The 21,783-nt window shown below is 46.1% G+C and overlaps 1 protein-coding gene across 2 annotated transcripts in view; it reads right to left on the bottom strand.

The window, feature by feature from the left end:
- Nucleotides 1-21,783, bottom strand: part of ITGA9 (integrin subunit alpha 9) — a 615,138-nt gene that overhangs the window by 80,151 nt on the left and 513,204 nt on the right. For both annotated transcript variants that reach the window (XM_032236787.1, XM_032236788.1), the window contains exon 27: nucleotides 5,897-6,016. In XM_032236787.1, the coding sequence (XP_032092678.1) occupies nucleotides 5,897-6,016 (120 nt within the window). The remainder of the gene's footprint in view (nucleotides 1-5,896; nucleotides 6,017-21,783) is intronic.

Below are 21,783 nucleotides of genomic sequence, written 5' to 3'. Positions count from 1 at the left end.
TATCTTTCTGCAACACCAGGGCTGGATGAGTGTGGCCCATGCCTTACCAAGACTAAGGTAGGGTCTTGCACAATTGTTACAATGATCTACCACACTCAGGCCCCAGTGGATTACACACCTCAAAAAAGAACGTGTGTATCCAATGGTACCATGTATAATTACTGCATTCAGAAAAACCAGCTTGTCTGTTATCAACCAACCACCCCAGTTCGTATCAAAGTCACTGTATGGGCCGGCCTGGCCCTGCTTGACAATCCCAAAGAATCTCAGCTTTACCATCTCACCACAGTCACTGCTTTGAAACAGGGTCAGCAGCCCATCACCGTAACATTCGATGTATGTGCTGCCATGGATAGGGTGGCTTACAGGGCTTGTGGAAGTCAGGGATGGAGACAAACTTATTATCACAATCATAAGTATCTCTGTCCCCGATCCCATGCCTACTGTCTAGGGTGCCAGAATCCCAGTCGGGATCTGTATTCTCCTTGTGCAGATCGAATGGACAAAAGAAATCCATGCAGAGGGTGGGATTGTGTCTGTCAACATACAGGAGGAGGTTATCCAACCTCTCCCCGTCTGGGATGTCCATATATTTCCAATTTTCGCAGCCTCCCAAATTCAAACTCAGTAGCTTTTGAAGTGTCCCGCAATCACCCAGCAGAAGAAAGTTATGGGATAGGCATTGATGGAGATGGGTCTGACCCCCTGGTGTACATTACAATAAGGGTGGAAACTTTAAAGGAAGGGGAGGTGAAGTCATTGGGATGGTCTGTATATGATAACCTCCGAAAGTTAGAAGAACCCCTCCCCCTTAACCCTAAGGCTGTAAACTTGTTTGTAGAAATGGCTGAGGAAGTGGCAAAAGCCTTAACTGTTAAAAATTGCTTTGTTTGTGGAGGAACAAACATAGGGGGAAAATGGCCGTGGGAAGCACTAGAGGCAGACCCAGAGGTGTATAACAACATGACCCTCGAGGGCAACCTCACCCAACGGACTCAGCATACAGGTATTGTATGGACCCTCACTACAAATTTGGTAGGCCAAAACTGTTTCTCTCATAATGGATCATATCCTGTGGGCCACCTAATTTGTTTGGGGGAATGGGATAACACTTATTCCAAGTGGTCATCACCATCCAATCTCTCGCAACCCCCCAAATTTGATCTCACACTCCTACAATACCTGTCAGAGCCACAATCTCCATCTGGCCCATGGGAAGCCCCTGAGAACATATATTGGATTTGTGGCACACTGGCCTTTGAAATCCTTCCTGCAGATTGGGCGGGCTCCTGTGTTCTTGGATGGATAAAACCTTCATTCTTTTTGTTGCCCATCCAATCATGACAGGTGCTAGGAGTCCCAGTGTATGACTCAGTGGACCCCATCCCTCAGAAGAGGGAGGTGGACACAGCCTTCTCTAACTTTCCTTGTAAGGAACTGACTGAATATGAGAAATCAGACACGTGGAGCTCAGAGAGAATTGTATGCACCTATGGGAGGGCCACTTGGGCTGAGGATGGGTCTTGGTGTTATTGCACCCCAATTTACATGATCAACCGGATCATGCGATTGCAGGCAGTATTGGACTTGGCTGGGGAAAGGATTGATAAATCTTTGAATATCCTCTCCACTGCCACTGACAAACTTCGTACCAAAATCGATTGGCTCTTGATTACCTCCTCGCAAGAGAAAGAGGGGTCTGTGGGAAATTCAACTTGTCTAATTGTTGCCTTCAAATTGATGAGACTGGAAATGTCATTAAGCAGCTCACCACAGAAATGAGACAACTCACTCATTTCCCAGGGCAGGAATGGAAAGGATTTGATCTCACCTCATCTTTTAGCTCCTGGTTCCCAAAATTGCCTGGATTGCAGGCCATCATTGCTTTGATTGGCCTGATTGCAGCAGGATGTGTAATCATCCCCTGCATCATGCCACTCTTTGTCCGTGCTATCACCAACTCTTTATCCCTCTTGGTGGAGAAACGGGCCACTGCCAAAGTCCTGACTCTAATGGGACACACAGAAGAAGATAATGAATATGTTCGGCTTATGGTCAATAGGGAGCCTGATGTTTATGAAACTACACAGTAATCTTTCAGAGTGGGTGCAGTTTCAAAAGGGGGGAATGATGCAGGAGGGGGTGCGCAGGTAAACCCCCCAATAGTTAATCAGGTTAGGTGATTCTAACAGGCTAAATATTATAACCTTTAAAAATGCTTAATATCAAAATCAAAGCTCATTTCTACCTTCCTGGCATTCTGACTTACTGGCCAAAGGAACTTCCTCTTTTTTCTCTTGCAAAAATAAGGGAACATAAAATGCAAGCTGTGCACAAGAATGAAAACAGGAAAGCCTGGGTGTAAGGAACTACTAAAAATAATTATGACAGCCTGCGTGTTTTTAAATGTCAACTCAGACTCAGCATGATTTTAACTTGTAATCAGCGATATTTTAGCAATATTTTAGCAATATTTTAGCAATATTTTAGCAATCTTTCCTGTCTGCTTCATGAGTAACCAAGATTCACTTCCCTATTGTAACTTGGGATTTTATGAGAATCATGTATTTGTAATTTTCCCAAAAATGTCTTTTACTGACCTAAGCAAAGTTATGACCTTAAAAATGTATCCACCTATTGTAACGCCTCCTGATTTGTAATGATCAATTAAAAAGTATAAAATCTCTGCCAGGGGATAGCCCAGGCAGTTCAGTCTTGGTGCCATTCCTACTGAACTCTTGGACGCGTCCAAAATAAAAGCCTGTCTTCTCTTGGAACCTTGTGGTATTGGCTCCTTGTCTTTCATAAGTAGATTGCAAACCTCAAATCTGCTGCTACAGTAGAAAAGGATGATGGAGGGAAGATAGAAAGTTGGAGGGTGGTAGAAGAAAGAGGTGTATGGAGAGCAGAAGAGCTATAATGGGTTTCTATTTTGGGGGGCATTGTTGACAAGAGGAACTGATGTAATTATTATTTAATACTATATGATATTGGCTATGTATAGTATACATGTGAGTGTGTGTTATGAAAATAAAAATGGAAATAAAATATTTTTTTTTAAAAAAGGGAAAAAATGGAGTTGGGGGGTTTCTTTATTGGGTTTTGAGCGGAGGCAGGCCTGACACAGGCCATACAAAAATCACTGGCAGAGTAAATGCAAATCATTTCCCATTTCCCAAGACATGTAATATGAGGCCATGGGGAGGGGAAAATTGATGAGTTAAAAAACATTTATAGTGAATTCTTACGCTCATTCATTTTCAAATTGGCTGATCTTCCACAAAGTTTAAAGCGTTTTCTAAATATAAAAACAAGATATGTGGTATTTAGAGAAGAGTGCTTTGATCATTTTCCTAAGCAAGCCCTATGTATTTATGGCTGACACTTTTCTAAGCAACTTCATGACAAACCTACTGAAATGCATGATTTGTTTAATTTGGGCAAAAAGACTCATGTATTCAAGGTGTGTTATTAAGAAAACTGAAATGCTACTGGACTCTAAACCACATGATAGTTAAATTAGAGCCTCCTGTGATTTATCTGTATGAATTTATCTATTCAATGGAATAATGAGGCAGATTTCTTAGACTTAAGGACAAAAGAGTACAGCTGCTGTATTTTAAACCGGTCTAAGCTTTACTATGAAATAGACCAGAAAAACAAAATTTAGGTGGTATGCGCAGCCACTTTCTAGTTTTTTATTTCCCAAAGTGACATAATTATTAAGAGCTTGCACCAAACACAAAATTTGGTTGACATTCTGATAAGCAATGCAGAAAAGAATCTTAATCTCCTCTGGGAAAACCAAAAAGGCTTATTTAAACATTCCAACTATGTAGCAGTATTCCAACTCCAAGGTAGCAGTATCTATTTAGGCAAAGGACTACTTTAGCCCCATCAAAGACAGAAATCTACTTCCATAAACAAAATACAAAAAATTGTGTATGCCTGCCTTCTGTTATCAGAGCTTACTGATTATTATTATGTGCTGCCACTCAGAAGTCTCTGCAGAACTTGTCAGAAATATGAAACAAGAATGTTATGCAAGCCCTGCTTCTGAGCTATGTGTCTATGATTATCATGGAGCTTGTACAAAAGTTGATACCTACTTGATACCTGCTGATATCTACTTGACTTTATTTGAAAAATCTAGAGATTGGTCTTCAGTTGCTCAGATCTAGCGTTAGTTGAGAAAAGCAGGATTTTCTACATGAGGAAATGCTTTTGAGCATATTTTTAAATGAATGTAAGAGCTGAGTTAAAAGTAGGTTGAATGCAATGTGAATTGGTTATTTTAGAAATGTTCATGTTAAAACTTGAGGAAACAGAATCAAAGATAAATTAATCCAAAAGTGAAAATCCGCTTTAAAAAAAGCATGCTGAGGAGGTTTGGTTAAACTAAAAGACTGAACTGCAGAATAACATAGGAGGAAGAGTGAAGGAGTTGTGAGGAAGACGAGAACAGAAGAAGTAGTGGCTGAATGAAGATTCTGGAAAAAAAGGTAAGAACTTTAAAGAATAAAAAAATTATTTGTGATTTGGGGATCGATATGGTGGAAGAAAGAATGGTTTCAGATATGAGGAGGCATAGTTTATTTTATTCTCCAATCCTTTTTTGTGTTTTGCATTACTCTATTTATAAAAAAATCGGATGTATTGGCCAATTGGTTTTAGGCAGGTAAATGAAACTGCAGAGGAGGCAACTAAAAGACATGGGAGCATTAAGTATATTTGCCACTTTTAGTTTCTCTTTCTTTCTTTCTTTCTTTCTTTCTTTCTTTCTTTCTTTCTTTCTTTCTTTCTTCCTTCCTTCCTTCCTTCCTTCCTTCCTTCCTACCTACCTACCTACCTACCTACCTACCTACCTACCTACCTACCATTTCCTTTCTTCCTTTTGATCTTTCTTTCATTTCTCTCTCTCTCTCTCTCTCTCTCTCTCACACACACACACACACACACACACACAGGGAGACAGACAGAGACAGAAACAGAGAGAAAATGAGAGATGGCATAAAATAATAATTATAAGTACAATAACAACAAAAACAGAAAACAAAACATGGCAGGTTTTTTTTCTTTTTTAAAAGTTCATTCTTTCACTTTTAAGACCATACAAAAAAGCTTCAAAGGGTGCTTCATTCAAAACATTGCTGAAATCAAGCCTTCCTTCAAAGCTTATAATGCATAGAACTCTACATTAATCAGGAAAGACAAGAGGCTAGCATGCTGGTAGCAAAAATAGGGTTATGTGAGTTGGGGCTGATCTGCACAGTCATCTTGTCTCAATGTAAATATGGGTCAATAACTATTTCTCAAGGGCAGTACACCAGAACATTATCCTTGACTTGGCCCCAAATCACCAGAAAGTCAAGCTCTGCTTGGTGTTTTCTGATCTGTATTGGCTCATGCAGCACTCTCTGGTTCACGTCACTGAACAGAAACACCTTCATTTCAACTGGTTTCTGTTTAGTCTGGTAGGAATACCCTCCTCCCTTTGGTTAGTTCTCAATTACTTTTCACAATCATACAAGTTCACTGCTGTAACAGTAAAACATTCTCGTGGGCTTAGACATTACATTAACAGACATATTACATTAACAGACACTTACATTAACAGACACTTTCTACCATGCCAGCCATGAAAAATCAGTTTATGTGGAATGTGTCATAACATGTTCCTCTTTCAAGGTTCTATGATCATAATTTTAACAATCCTCCATTTTTGCAGTGAAGAAAATGAAAACACAATGTTTTGTTCTGAAGTTTAATGATCCTAGGGTATAAGATTTATTATTTGCAATTAATGGATGCTAAAGAGCCTAAAAGACCAAAAAGCACTTTTGGTCAAGGGTGTGGCTAATCCTCTTGCCTATGTTGTGTCTGACAGACAGCTTACCTTCCATAGCAGTACAGCCAATAACAGGAAGATGAGAATTCCCACCAGTAAACTGATAGCGATGATCCATCCAACCACATAACCACGAGCCTCCAGATTGTGCAAGGCCTCAAAGACCACCTACAGAGTAATTGGGGGGAATCATACAGTTAAACTTCAGTACTCCCCATATCAGATATTAGATCTTCTTGCAATAATTCTAAATGCAAGATAATAATGTCAAACTACAATTACAACTTTAGTTAGCAGACTACTTTCAAAATGATTTTTAAAAGTCTTCTATGAAATCAGAAGTACAACTAATATGTCATGCTTCATCCTTGATGATTCTATCCTGTTGTTTTCCAGAAGTAAACCTCCATTCAGTATCTGCAATTCAGGGACGTGCAGTCACTAGAGGCAAGGGAGGCGGAGCCTCCCCAGTCTCCTGAGAGAAAGGAAAGAGTTTTAATTTTTTTTTTTAATGAATTAAAGCCAGGATAGTTGCTACCAGATTTCAAGTCACAGTGGCTTGGTGTCTGCTCTCAGTGTTAACTAGGAGGAGGCGAGAGCATTCGGAGCCTCTTTTGCTTAAGGAATTTTTCGCCTTTTAAAAGTTAAGGTGGAGTTAAAAAGCAAAAGATTTAATATGCAAAAGAGGCACTGATTCTCCCGCCTCCTGATCTGGGAGCAGCGAATCATGTCTTGCACTTGAGCGACTGCGCAAGTGCAAGGGTGATTCTGGAGAGGTTTTTCTTTGACCACTAGCCGCCATTTCTTCAGCAGCCAGCCCAGCACCGAGCGGGGAGGACAAGGAGGAGGAGGAGGAGAAGAGCGGTGAGCCCTTGTCAGGTGGGGGTGGGTGGCTGGCTGGCTGGGAGAAGAGCAGTGAGTCCCTCCCCAGCCAGCCAGCACTCACCCCCACCCAACCTGCTCCCTGCTTGGCCGGCCGGCTGGCCAGCTCAAAGACTCACCGCTCTTCTCCTCCCAGCCAGCCAGCCACCCACCCCCACCCGACCTGCTCCCTGCCTGGCCGGCCAGCCGGCACAAAGACAAATCGCTCTTCTCCTCCCAGCCAGCCAGCCACCCGACCTGCTCCCAAGAATGTCAGTGGGGACGGAGGAGGCGGGGGGCGAGGCGGCAGAGCGCAGCAGCGGCGAGAAGCAACGTCCCCGCCGCTGTTGCTTCTCGCCGCTGCTGCGCTCTGCTGCCTTGCCCCTCGCCTCCTCCGTCCCCGCTGACATTCTTGGGAGCAGGTCGGGTGGCTGGTTGGCTGGGAGGAGAAGAGCGGTTTGTCTTTGTGCCGGCTGGCTGGCCAGGCAGGGAGCAGGTCGGGTGGGGGTGGGTGGGTGGCTGGCTGGGGAGGGACTCACCGCTCTTGCCTCACCAACGGTATCCCTCACTGCACGTCACTGCTGCAATTGTCAGGATACAACAATAAGGTGGAAATTGATTTAAATAGGTCTACTTTAAATTTAGCAAAGTTTGGAATTTCCCCCTAGTTCATCTTGCTTTGAAAACAAAAGAGGAAAGGAGATCAGTCTGTCACTTTAGCCTATGTCAGGGGAAAAAGATCTATGCCATTATAGGGGAAATTTAGTATAAATTAGAAATGAAGTTTTATCTATTCATTCATTCATTTATTCAATTATGTAGCTACTCATCTCAGCAAACAAGTGACTCATACAACAAAGCTAAACAATCAAACAAATATCTAAAACTATTAACATGATTAATTATAAAAAATAAACCATAAAAATCAAACCTTTATTGTCAATGCACAATATGTGTACAATGAAATTGAATGAGCCTCCCTTGGTGCACCCCACTCCCCCAGAATCACAAAATCTCAATAACTCAATGAATAAAACAGCAGATGAAGAGTTGTTAATGATAACCGAGTCAATTCACAAGTTTTCTTGGCCCCTGGGTGTCCCAGACCTGCTGGTATAACCAAGTCTTAAGAGAGTTTTGGAAGATCAGACAATATGAGACCAATCTTACCTCAGGAGGCAGAAGATTTTACAGCATGGGGACCACAGCAAAAACAGCCCACCATCCAGGGCACATCAAATGTAGTTCCCAGTTGAGAGTACTCCTATCATGCATATACTAATACAGGGATGTCAAACTAAAGGCCCAGGGACTGGATCCGGCCCACGGGGTGCTTAGATCTGGCCTGCGGAACTGCCCTGGAAACAGCAGACTGGCCCACAATGCCTCTGCCAGAAAAAATGGAGTTCTGTTTTTGCTGGCAGAGGGTTGCAGGAGATGGTTGCAGCTGAAAATGGAGCTTTTGAGGGCTGCATGCAGCTCTCCTGAGCTCCGTTTTCACTGGCAGAGGGTTGCAGGATGCTGTCGCAGCTGAAAACAGAGCTTGGGAGCTCATTTTGCTGGCAGAGTGTTCGGGCCACCACAGGTGTCCCTGACACGAGTAACATCGAGTTGGCCACAGCCCCCCCCCCCCAGCCCCCCAAGGTCAAATACAACCCTGCACTAATAGATCTGGTGGAATGGCAGACCCTTGAGTAATCTAATGTCCTGACAGGCTTTAAAAGTCAACACCAGCCCTTTGAATTAGACCTGGAAACAAACTTGTAACCAGCACAGCTAGTGAAGCAGAGGTATAATATGTGTTCTACCAGAAACACACATAACTTCTCACAGCCCTACATTTTGCACCATCTGAAGTTTCTGGATAATCTTCAGTATCCTGATGTGGAATGAATTTTAGTAATCTGACTAGGACCAAAGAATGAGTGACTATGAGTACATCCCTTCAATCTAGGAACAGGAACAGGAACAGGTACTGGTACACAGTACAAAGTTGTGCGAAGATCCTATTTGTAATGACCTGCCTCAGCTACTCCTTCAGGAAACCATGACTCTTGAAACAATTAGTTATCAAAAGGAACTTTTTCAAAGAGAATGTGATTACAGAGAATTCAGGCGGAATCTGAAGTTCCCATGCAAAGTGTTAAGCTATTCTTCCCAATTCAAACCCCACCCTCCTTCACCAGTCCACTGGTAGCCAATACAATTCCACCAGAGGTGGGTTGCTGCCAATTTGGCCTGGATCGGGTGAACCAGTAGTTGCGGTGGTGGAAGGCTCCGTCCACCCACCTGGATGCTTCTGCACATGTGCAGAAGCATTGAGCACAAGCACAAACATGTGCACAAGTGAACCGGTAATAAAAATAATATAAACTCACCACTGAATTCCAAATAGATGTTTTGAGAACTCAGAGACACTAGGTTGATAGTGGTTCATCAGCCGAACACAGTGATCTTGGTGTCAGGCTAGAACTGGCTGGGAAGAAGCCTGTCTGTCTTCAAGAGAGCCTCCGTTCCTAAATCTTATGTGGTTACAGCAAAAGCGAACGCATGCAGAGAATCCAACCTCAATAGCTCCTCCCCCTCCTCCATCAGAATAGCAGCATCTCAGTAGGGGACCTGACACTACTAGCCATAACTGCCACCTATTCATTGAGTAGGTTTTGGGAATCCAGGAGAACCTCTAGATTGTATAGGAAAGTTGTCTGGGACAGCATAATCCCTTCCAGCCACCTTTAAAACTTTAGGGCCTCAAAACCCAAAACTATTTTGTCTTACAGTGTACAGGGTACAGTGAAGCCTGTTGCTCCCCATCCAGACCCCTACACCCTCCAGACATTGGGATAAAATACCAGAAGCATTGCTTAATTTGCCATGAATGGAAATGTATAATTGGATATCATCAGCATATACAGTGCATTAAGAAAGTATTCAGACTCTCTTCACTTTTGTCAATTTTTTATGCTACAGCCTGATTCTACAGTTGTTAAATCATTTTTTCCTCATTAATCTACATTCAGTATCCTATAATGACAAAGTGAAAACATAATTTTAGAAATGTCTGCTCATTTATTAAAAAGAAAAAAAACTGAAATATCACATATGAAATATTCAGTTTATATTCAAATCCTATGCAACAACACTTGGATTTCAGCTCAGGTACCTCCCATTTCTCTTTATTGTTGCTGATAAATTTCTACACCGTAATTGGAGGCGTCTACACAGATATGAGTTTACCTGTGGTAAATTAAATGCTTTGGAAAGACACAACCTCTCTATAGAAGGCCTCACAGCTGACATTGCATACTGTAGCAGAGCAAAGGAAGTCCATGCAGATGTCAGAGAGAGGATTATTGCACAGATCTGGAGAAGGCTACAATAAAATTTCTGCTGCACTGAAGGTTCCAAGAGCATAGTAGCCTCCATAATTCTCAAATGGAAGATGTTTGGCACAACAGCTGGTTGCCCAGTCAAACTAAGTAATTGGGGGAGAAGGACGTTAGTAAGAGATGACCAGTCTCTCTGACTGGAGCTCTCTAGATACTGTATGGAGATGGGACAGAGTTCCAGAAAGTCAACCATCATTGCAGCTCTCTGCTGATCTGGGGTTTATGACAGAGTTGCTAGACAGAAGACTCTCCTCAGTGCAAAACACATGAAAGCCCACGTGGAGTTTGCAAAAAACCACCTGAAGGATTCTCAGACTGTGAGGAACAAGATTCTCTGGTCTGATGGAACCAAGATGGAACTGTTTGGTTTCAATTTTAAACATTATGCCTCAAGGAAACCAGTTTCCGCTCATCACCTGCTCAATATCACACCATAGTGAAGCATGGTGATGGCAGCATCATGCTGTGGGGATGTTTTTCAGCAGGGACTGGGAGACTGGTCAGGATTAATGGAATGCTGAATGCAGCAAAATGCAGAGATATCCTCAGTGAAAACCTGTTCCACAGCACTCAGAACCTTAGACTAGGCAGAAGGTTCACTTTCCCACATGACACTGATCCTAAGCACACAGCCAAGACAACACAGGAGTGGCTTAGGAACAACTCTATGAATGTCCAAGAATGACCCAGCAAAAGCCCTGACCTGAACTCTATTGAACATCTCTGGAGGGACCTAAAAATGGCTGTCCACTGACAGTTGCCATCCAATCTGACTGAGTTTGAGAGAATTTGCAAGGAAAAATGGCAAAAAATTCCCCAATCCAAGGTAAAAAGTTTGTTGCAACATACTAAAAAAGACTTGAAGCTGTAATTACTGCCAAAGGTGCTTCAAGAAAGTACTGAGTGAAGGGTCTAAATATTTATGCCAATGTTATATTTTAAGTTTATTCTTTTTAATAAATTTACAGACATTTCTAAAATTTTGTTTTCACTTTGTCATTATGGGGTACTGAGTATAGATTAATGAGAAAAAATGAATTTCAACAACTGTAGAATCAGGCTGAAGCATAAAAAAATTGACAAAGGTGAGGTGGGTCTGAATACTTTCTGAATGCACTGAAAATGATACTGCACCTAAAGGTAACAGATGAACTCTCCCAGCAGCCTCATGTAAATATTAAACAGAGAGAGCACTGATTCTTGTGGCAACCACACAGTAGGAACTTCTTCCAACATGTTAAAGACAAGAAAAAAGTTAAGGAAACAATTGGTCCATTGCTGGGAGAAAGTGGCAAGAAGGTGACAAGCAACAGGGAGAAAGCAGAACTATTTCACTCATTTTTTTGCATCTGTTTTTACACCAAGGGATAAAACAGTCCAACCTATCAAAAACAGCACCACAAAAATCAGATTAGGAACACAAGTTGAAATAGGGAAGGAAATGGTAAGTGAGCACCTGTCTACACTAGACGAGTTCAAATCACCAGGACTGGATGGATTACACCCCAGGGTTCTGAAGGAAGTGGCAGATAAGATCTCAGAACCACTGAACTATATATTTCAGAGATCCTGGAGCACCGCGGAACTACCAGAGGCCTGGAAAAGAGCTGATGTGGTTCCCATCTTCAAAAAAGGAAAAAATATAGATCCAGGATACTACAGACCTATCAGCCTGACCTCAATACCAGGAAGGATTCTGGAAAAGCTAATCAAGCAATGAATTAGTGAACACCTAGAAGTAAACAAAGTAATAGCCAAAAGCCAACATGGGTTTGTCAAAAACAGATCATGCCAGACTAATCTTATTGCATTCTTTGACAAAGTGACAAAATTAGTGGACTAGAGGAATGCTGTCGATATAGTTTACTTGGACTTCAGTAAGGCATTTGACAAGATAGACCATAATCTACTACTAGATAAAGTAGAAGAATGTGGGTTAGACAGCATCACCACCAGATGGATTCGTAACTGGCTGACCAACCGCACTCAACGTGTAGTCCTCAGTAGAACTGCATCTTCATGGAGAGAAGTATGCAGTGGAGTACCCCAAGGCTGTTTTAGGCCCAGTACTCTTCAACATCTTCATCAATGATTTGGATGAGGGAATACACAGGGAACTCCTCAAATTTGCAGATGACACCAAGCTGGCAGGAATAGCCAACACTCAAGAAGATAGGCTTAATGTGCATTTTGTTTTCCTTGCCTGAATATAGAACCTTACTCTTTCGCCACTGAATTTAATTTTATTAGATAGTGCCCAATGTTCAAATTTGTCAAGAAGGATCTTGACAAATTTGAACATTGGGCACTATCTAATAAAATGAAATTCAGTGGCGAAAGAGTAAGGTTCTACATTCAGGCAAGGAAAACAAAATGCACAGGTACAGTATACAGTGGTACTTTGTTCAATAGTAGTAAATGTAATAGGGATCTTGGAATCCTAGTGGACAAGCATTTAAATATGAGCCAGCAGTGTGCAACAGCTGCCAAAAAAGCCAGACAGTTCTAGGCTACATAAACAGAGGGATAGAATCAAGATCACGTGAAGTGTTAATACGACTTTATAATGCCTTGGTAAGGCCACGCTTGGAATACTGCATTCACTTTTGGTCGCCACAATGTAGAAAAAGTGTGGAGACTCTAGAAAGAGTGCAGAGAAGAGCAACAAAGAGGATTAGGGGACTGGAGACTAAAACATATGAAGAATGGTTGCAGGAACTGGGCATGTCTAGTTTAATGAAAAAAAGGACTAGGGGAGACATGATAGCAGTGTTCCAATATCTCAGGGGTTGCCACAAAGAAGAGGAAGTCAAACTATTCTCCAGTGCACCTGAGTGTAGAACAAGAAGCAATGGGTAGAAACTAATCAAGGAGAGAAGCAACTTAGAACTGAGGAGAAATTTCCTAACAATTAGAACAATTAATCAGTGGAACAGCTTGTCCCAAGAAGTTGTGAATGCCCCAACACTGAAAGTCTTTAAGAAGATGTTGGATAGCCATAGCCACCTGCCACACACACACACCCCGCCCAAATTGTGCCTGAACATCTTTCTTGAGTTTGGCAGCTCCACCACTTCTCTCGCTTGGCTGTTTTGTGCAGGAAAACATCTTGCTGCTGCTGCTCAACCTCCTCGAAGCACATAGGCAGGAGGCAGTGGCGGCCATGACATGGGTTTCCTTTGCTGCCTGCACACTCCAGGTGGCCAGCAGCCAAGCTGTCAAGCCGTCCATCTGCTGGCTGCCTTTAATCTGCCTGCCCTGTGTCCGTGCCTGGCTCCTGAACCTTCGTCCGACTGCGCTGCCTTCTCGCTTTTCTCCCTTCCTCTCCCAGCCAATGGTACTGGACAGGAGAAAACAGGCAGTGAGTCTGTAGAGTGGGGGAGGGCGCGTGGCTCTGTGATGTGTACCGGGGAACTGGGAAGGAAAGCATTTTCAGGTGGCAGCGCATACTGAAACCACCTGCCATCTGAAACACGATGCACTTGTTTGGCCTCTGCACACACCCTTTTTGGAATCGGGAAGGGAAACCTACAGCCCAAAAACGCTTTCATTGAAAAGGCTTTCATTGCAGTTCCCCAGGCAGCTTCGGGAACCAGGCTCAGACTGAAGCAGCAAAGATGTTAGCCAGATGAATACTGATGGATGCTGCTGGGAAAGAGGCAGAAAGGTTTTTTTCCTGATTTCCTCCCTAAAAATTAAGGTGCGTCTTATACTCCAGTGTGTCTTATATTCCGAAAATGGCAGTTGGACTTACCTGAATTGCATGTTTCGTAGAGATGCGTGGGAGGAGTAACACGTGGGTATTACCCAAGCCTTCTTGCCTATTGGAGATTGAGGTATTAATCTTTTGGAGCCACACCTCCGTACCTCCTCCGACTCTCCCAGATTACCGATGGATCGTAGCAGAAACTGAAAGGAAGGACAAACAAAAAACAGCCAACACATATCCTTCCTAATAGCTAATGCTGAACCTGGACTCGCTCAGGCCCCCCCCAGGCGTGGGGGCGCCCAGACGGGAGGGAAGTGACTCCTCCCACGCATCTCTACGAAACATGCAGTTCAGGTAAGTCCAACTGCCAGTTTCCGAAGAGAAGGCGTGGGAGGAGTAACACGTGGGACATACCAAAGCTAGATGTCCTGGGAGGGATTTGCTGGGCCTGAGCCCCCCGGGGAGTCCAGAACCCCCTGCAGAACCCTCCTGCCGAAGGCAGCCTCCGCAGAGGCGTAGGCGTCCAGTCTGTAGTGTTTAATGAAGGGAGAAGGAGAAGCCCAGGCGGCCGGCCGGCAGATCTCCTCTATGGGGGCCTGGGTGGACCAGGCTGCAGAGGTGGCTGCACTTCTAGTGGAATGAGCCGTGATGCCCCCAGGGACCGGAATACCTTGGGCCCTGTAGGCCTGTGAGATGGCCGTCCTAATCCATCTACTGATGGTGGCTGGAGAGACCTTGGCTCCCCGGGAGGAAGGCTGATAAGACACGAACAGAGCCTCCGAGCGTCTAAAGGGGGCCATGCGTTTCAGATATATGCGCAAGGCTCTCCTGACATCCAGCTTGTGCCAGGATTTCTCCCTGTCACCTGAGGGGTGAGGACAGAAGTCCGGGAGAATAATCTCGAGAGCCCTGTGAAAGGGGGAATTAACCTTGGGCATGAAAGCGGGGTCGAGCCTGAGGATGACCCGGTTATCTAAGAAGGTGCAGAGATCCGCCCTACTGGAGAGGGCGTTGATTTCGGAAACTCTCCTGGCTGAGGTGATGGCGACCAGAAAGACAACCTTGAGGGTTAGGAGCTGAAAAGAGACCTCTCTCAGGGGCTCAAACGGGGCTTCGGTGAGGGCCTGAAGGACGGTAGGAAGGTCCCAGGTGGGGAATCGATGGACCACTGAGGGTTTCAGATTGGCCGCCCCCTTGAGAAAGCGCTTTAGGACCGGATGTTGGGACAAGGGAGGGGCATTCACATACCCCCAGGACTGTGGATAGGGCGGAGACTTGTATCCTGAGTGTACTAGTGGCTAGACCCTTTTTGTGCCCCTCCTGGAGGAAGTCCAGGACCTGTGGAACCGAGGCTGCAGCTGGACGGAGACCCTTGGCTCGGCACCAGTCCACGAAGGCCACCCATGAGGCGTTGTAGAAGCGAGTGGTGGACTGTCTCCTGGATGCTTCCACAGTTCTGATGACCTTTTCGGAATATTGAGCCTCCCTTAATTGTTCCCGCTCAATCGCCAGACAGTCAGATGAAGCCACTCCGAGTTCGGATGCTGCAGAGACCCCTGGCACAGGGCCAGCACCCCCGCTGGGATCCTCCAGTGGGGAGCTGTGGACAGATCCACGAGGTCTGCCAACCAGGGACGACGAGGCCAGAAGGGAGCCACCATTATCATCTCTGCTCCCTCCTCCACCACCCTCCTCAGGACCCCGGGAATGAGGGGAAGGGGGGGAAAGGTATAAAGAAGACCTGGTGGCCATCTGCAATGAAGGGCGTCCATGTCCATGGCTCCCCTGGTCGGAAACCTCAAAACGAACTCTGGCAGCTGGGCATTCTGCGGGGTAGTGAAGAGGTCCACCGTCGGATGACCGAAACTCTCGCAGATCTGACGGAAGATCGAGGGATGGAGCTGCCACTCTCCGTTGTCCACCATCTCCCTGCTGAGCCAGTCTGCTTGATGGTTGTCCGTTCCGGAGATGTGTTCGGCTTTTATGGACTGAAGGTGCCTCTCTGCCCAGTTCCCCAACCGCAGGGCCTCGTTGCGAAGGGCCCTGGAGTGGGTGCCGTCCTGTCGGTTCACGTGAGCCTTGGCCGCTACGTTGTCGGTCAGAACCAGGATGTGTTGACCGGCTACCGAGTCCTTGAAGTGTCGAAGGGCCAGATGGATGGCTCTGAGCTCCAGCCAGTTGATGTTGTTTCGCAGATCTGACGGGGGTCCAGCGGCCCTGGGCAATCTGATTCTCCAAGTGGGCCCCCCAGCTGAAGAGACTTGCATCTGTGGTGAGTTTAGATGTGGTGAGGATCCTCCTCATCGGTTCTCTGAAGAGGCATCCTCTGTTCAGTGCTGGGGAGAGCCACCAACGGAGGGATAGCCGTACCTGGAGGGTCACTCTGATCCTGAAGGTAGCATCACTCATCCCGGCTTACTGGTGAGGTAGCAGGAACCACTGGAGCTCCCTGGCGTGCAGTCGGGCCCACGGTACGATTCCTATGCACGAGATGAACTTCCCCAGGAGCCTGGAAAGAAGAACTACAGGGACAGAGCGTAACTTGCGAACCTCAAGAATCATTTTAATGATGCTGTCCTTGCAATCCTGGCTGACCAACCGCACTCAATCCCCAGCTACCGAGTCGATAATGGACCCTAAGTGAAGAAGCCTGGTGGAAGGGACCAGATGGCTCTTTTCCAAATTGATGGAAAACCCCAGGGCCCTAAAGGTGTCTATGGTGATTCTCAGGTCTCGCTCAGCCAGGGCGGGAGACCTGGCTAAGACGAGGATGTCATCCAAATAACAAAACAAACGGACTGGGAGGGAGCGTAGGTGACCGGCTGCTGCTGCTAGGATCTTGGTGAAAGTCCTGGGGGCTGATGCCAGCCCAAAGGGAAGGGCCCTGTATTGGAAATGTTGCCCTTCATGTGAAAACCTGAGGAATTTACGGTGTCCGGGGCGATCCTGATGTGTAAGTATGCTTCTGTGAGGTCGATAGAGGCTAGGAAGTCACCCAGTTGAATGCCCTCCAGAATGGATTTTAGGGAGGCCATTTTAAATTTACAGTATACCACCCTGGAATTTAGGAGCTTAAGGTCCAGGATGGCCCTCCATCCCCCTGAGCTCTTAGGGACTAAGAAGAGGTTCGAGTAGAACCCAGATCCCTCCTCCCCTCCTGGGACTCTTTCAATGGCCCTTATGTCAAGTAGATGTTTAATGGCTTTGGCCTTAAGGGCCCGCTTGGTCGGGTCTGTAGAGGGGGCAAAGGTGCGGAATCTGCTGGGGGGAAGAGAATGAAACTCCAGGTGTAGCCCAAGCCTTACAGTCTGGAGAACCCACTCATCCGAGGTGACCCATTCCCAGGCATCCGCAAACAGGGAGGTGACCGCCGATGGGGAAATCCGGGCCCGGATTACCTGAATCTGCGGAAGGGACGACCGCCTCCCCTTCGAAAGGGCCGCTTGCCCTGCTGCTGGCCCCTGAATCTGTCCCTCTGGAACTGTCTATCCCCTTGCCTGTGGAATCTAGGGTTCTGGTACCTCTGATTCTGGTTGTCCCCGTCGGGTGGTCGGTACGGGGCTCTCCTGGGGTATGGCGCGTGGCGGAAGCCCGATCGCTTAGTTGTTGTTGGGAGCACCTTCCGTTTGTTCTTATCCTCTACGAGGAGAGGATCCAGTGCCGTCCCGAATAGCTTCTCCCCGGTGTAGTCTGCGCCCGTTAGGTGCCACTTCATCCGGGATTCCGCCTGCCAGTGACGTAGCCAGAGCATGCGCCTAGAAGCAACTGAGGAAGACATAGCTCGGGCCGCATACTTTACCGCATCCAGCGTGGCGTCTGCTGAGAACTGCGTTGCCGCCAGCATCTTGGATATGTCTTGTAGCAGGCGCACATCTGAGGCTGGAGTCCTGTCCCTCAGCTGCTCCAACCATATGACTGTGGACCTGTTAAAGAAAGAGGCAGAGGCAGCCGCCCTGATAACCCAAGTGATAGCCTGAAACGTTTTGCGCAGGACAATGTCTGCCTTCTTGTCCTCAGGTTTGAGGCAATTGACAGTGTCTCCTGCGACCACTGTTGAGGATGAAGCCAGAGTGGCCACTGGGTTGTCCACCTCCAGTACCTGGAGAGTCTGGGCAAAAGTTTGATTAAGGTTGTAAAACCTTCTTTCATTCCCACCTGGGGTGGGGAAGGACCCTAGTTTTACCCACTGCGATTTAACATCTCCGGAGTGGGAATCTCCTCCTTAGCCACGGGGGGTCTATGGAAGGGCCCCTTTTTCTTCTTGCTCTTACCCTTGTCAGATGATTTCGCTGCCGGTTTGGGATCCGGGGGAGGGGGATCCAGGTCAGCTGTGGCCGCTGCCTTGCGAAGTAAGGAGCTAAATAAGGAAGGGGGGAAAAGCCCTGCCACGGTGGAATCATCCTCTGCCTGGGGATCCGCATCCTCTGAGAACCCCACCTCCTTCAATTCTCCTTCCTCTAGGTTGGAGGCCTCGCTAGCCGTGGAAGGGGAGGGAGACCTGGCTTCCCTGGCAGCTGATGTGCTGGGGCGTTCTTGCTGGATCCTAGGGGGATCCTGTGGGGCCTTGCTCCTGGAACCTTGAGGTTGCTGACCTAAGCTAGAAGCCATTACCTGGGCCAGAGCCCTGGCTAGCATGTCCTGGAAACTATTGGTTGAGTCAGGTAGGGCAGACTGTAGTTCTGGAGGCTGGGGATATTCCCTGGGCTCCGGAGAAAGGGGAGCCAGGCGAGGCCTGGTTGGGCTGGTGGTTCTGCGCCCAAAGGGATCCGCTCTGGAGTCCGCTGGGGGAGCAGGCAAAAGGGGGGGCGATAAAGAGCTATGTCTTCTAAAGGAGCCCCCTGGAGAGGCTGGAGAGGCTGTTCGGGCCTCCACCCAGGCTGGAGCCCTGCGAGGGGAACGAGACCTGGAAGGGGAAGGGCTGATGGTCGCCCTGAATTCCCTGGCCGAGGCCCTGGTGTTTCTGGCCTCCTTCCTGGGGGCTGCCTGTTTGGGGGCCCTGGCCTTATCCCTCCTCAGTGGGGATCTCCCCCTGGGTGCTGGGGAAAAACCTCTGGAAGTTCCCTCGCCGGGATCCTCACTCCCTGGGGCCTTGGACCTGGTGCCCTTGCTCCTGGTCGCCTCCGCCATTACTCACAGTTAGATGCACACCACCTCCTCCTCCTATAGCCGGCTGCAAGGTCGGATTCTGCTCTCAGGGGCTGGATCCGCTCTTTAAGCCCCTGTGCTGATCCTCTGACTCAGTTGCCGGCAGGCCCAGCTCTGGATCACCCCCCGGATCACTGGCGGGGTAGAGCCTAGAAGAAGCCTCTTCCGGCTTGCTGGGGCCTTCTGAGCACTTTCGGCCTCCATAGGGAAGCTCCGATCACGTGCTCGACCACGTGCTCTTTTCAAAATGGTGACCGCTGACCTGCGGGCCGATCCTCCTGCTGCTGGAGATCGTAGGGGGAATCTCCTGGAAGTCCCTGAGCCTCACAGGTCCTCTTCTGCCTCCCACAGGCCTGGGCTTCGTCTGGATCGTGCCAGGCAGAGGCTTCTTTCCCCTCTCTTATGCGGCCAGCCAGTCGCACGGGGCACGCACGCACACGCTGGTTTGCAACGAGGCTTTTCCAGCGGCGCGGAGCACAGCGGAGGAGAGGTGAGGAGAAAGGCAAGGTCCTTATCAGAAACCTTTGTAGCTAGAGATCGCTGATCCAATCTTGAGGAAAAAAAACTCTAAGTCTTCGAAGAGAAGGGAGAGAAGGAAAAACACTCCTTTTCAGGCCGAGACTGAGGTAATCTGGAAGAGTCGGAGGAGGTACGGAGGTGTGGCTCCAAAAGATTAATACCTCAGTCTCCAATAGGCAAGAAGGCTTGGGTAATACCCACGTGTTACTCCTCCCATGCCTTCTCTTCGGAAACATACAGTAACTTCCCTCAAAAGGGAAGGTTAGATACTCGATGAAAATTGTACAATATCATGGATGGGGGTAGGATATCAACCAAGATATCCTTAAGAAGCAAATGAACCCCCTCACTCAAAAAATAATTTATCATCACTAGAATCCACTGACAGACACATACTTATTGTTTACCTGAAATATTTATTTTTAACACATTTATGTACTTTTGATGTAAAAACTCAACTAAATAATAAACACAGAAAGTGGATGGGTTGGAGATTTTGTGGTGAAGTTCTTCTATTTGCCAGATACAATTCCAGATTGCTCTTTCTGTACCAAACATGTTGTCAAAGCCGCTTCTATACAAAGAAAGAAGATTTTAATGAGTTTGAACCTAGTATCCTGAGATCTAAATTAGGAATCCTCCAGCCCTTCTTTTTTAGTGAGTTCTTTAAGGTGGGTTCTCTTGCAACTGAAACTTTTCACTCAATTTTTCCAGCATATTTGCATGACAAACTAATAGTTGTTTATTTGATAACCTGTTACATGATCTTACATCTGCTGGATGTTTGTATTTAGAGATAGTTCTCGTTCTTCTTCAGCCTCAGCGTAATCTCTTTGAAACACTGATTTTAAAAGTGGGAACGGGTTCCTCAAGTATCTGATATTGGGAAGGGGGAGCTAAAAAGATAAGATTGCAAATCTCAAGTGCATTGGATGCTTTTGCCTTGTTGGTATTAAGTAATTTTACAGGATGATTTTCTATATATGGAAAAAAGAAGAAAATCTGTTTATTCAAATCAGGTTCCAAACAGTCTTGAGACAGGGGACTTCCTAAATATAGATTTTTGTCAGCTTGACAAACCCAGTCCTACTTCATACCTACTTCACACTCCAAATAGCATAAATTATATTTTTGGAAATGGCAAGAATTTCATCACTTCCACTTCCCACTGACACTTCTGCTTAGTATTGATTTAATACATAATTTCATAATACCTCATTAGAATAAATAAACCTATAAATAGAGCCCAATTCTGTCAATTCCAGTCTAAGAATATGATCTCACTGCTACTTCATTAATGATTGCATTGGGATGGAAAATAGCTAAATTACTGACTTCCGGTGGGTGGAGCCTGACAGGGAGTTGTTATTCTTAACAGCTCTGGAATCTTGGCATCGTTAAACTGTTTAAACAGCAATCCATCAAGCTGTTTAGCAGTTTATTTACCCTCTCTTCGGGCCTAGAAGAGAGAGGTGAGAAGCTATGCATCGGAAGCCCTCTAACTAACCCTCTCAGCCTAAACTCTGGGAGGAAGGGGGAGGGCACTGGCAGCAGCATAGCAGCACTGCACCAGGGCTCATTCTGCCTTTTGTTGCAGAACGAAGGTGTTCGCTCATCCTCAGTACAAATGATTTACTGTGGACTTCAAGCGAGCTGAACCAATATCTGTGAACATCTAATTGTATGTATAAATCCTTAGCTCCATTTGTAAAGAACTCCTTCTGCTAATTACTTGCTGAAAGTTCTACAAAAATGGCGCGGAGCTGTGTAGGAGGGGCGAGACTCGGATAGAATTTTTGCAAAGCTTAGAAGTGATTTATTACCAAGAAGTGATTTATTATCAAACCAAATAGCAATCGCTGTATAATTGGACTGCCTGGACTTTTTAACTGAAAAGATTAAACTTGAGATGGCTTCTAAGCAAAAATTTCCCCCTCCTCCCCCCACATCGAAAAGTGCCGGAACTTCCCCAGCACCTTCTACTAAATTACAGTCATTACTTCCTCCTACTTCTGCAGGGGACCCCTTGACAAGGGAAATTCTGCAGAAAGAATGAATTGATGCATTAAAAAATCATGCTGATACGATGGAAGTCAAACTTAAGGAAGAGATAGCTGCTTCTAACAAACAGATGTCTGAAGAACTTATGACATGTAATCAAATGATTAGAGGGGACTTTCTGATGGCTCTGAATTCTCTATCTGGCTATACACATGGGCTTGAAGAAAAGTTAGAAGATCTTAGCGACTCTAATACGAACCTGGTAATGAAGATGGATGTGGTCTAGCAAAAGGTCAGTGATGCAGAAAATG

The sequence above is a fragment of the Thamnophis elegans genome, chromosome Z, assembly GCF_009769535.1.
Source record: "Thamnophis elegans isolate rThaEle1 chromosome Z, rThaEle1.pri, whole genome shotgun sequence".
NCBI classification, from domain to species: Eukaryota; Metazoa; Chordata; class Lepidosauria; order Squamata; family Colubridae; genus Thamnophis; species Thamnophis elegans.
The sequence above is the reverse complement of the archived record's forward strand: the minus strand, read 5'-3'. Positions and strand labels throughout refer to the sequence as shown.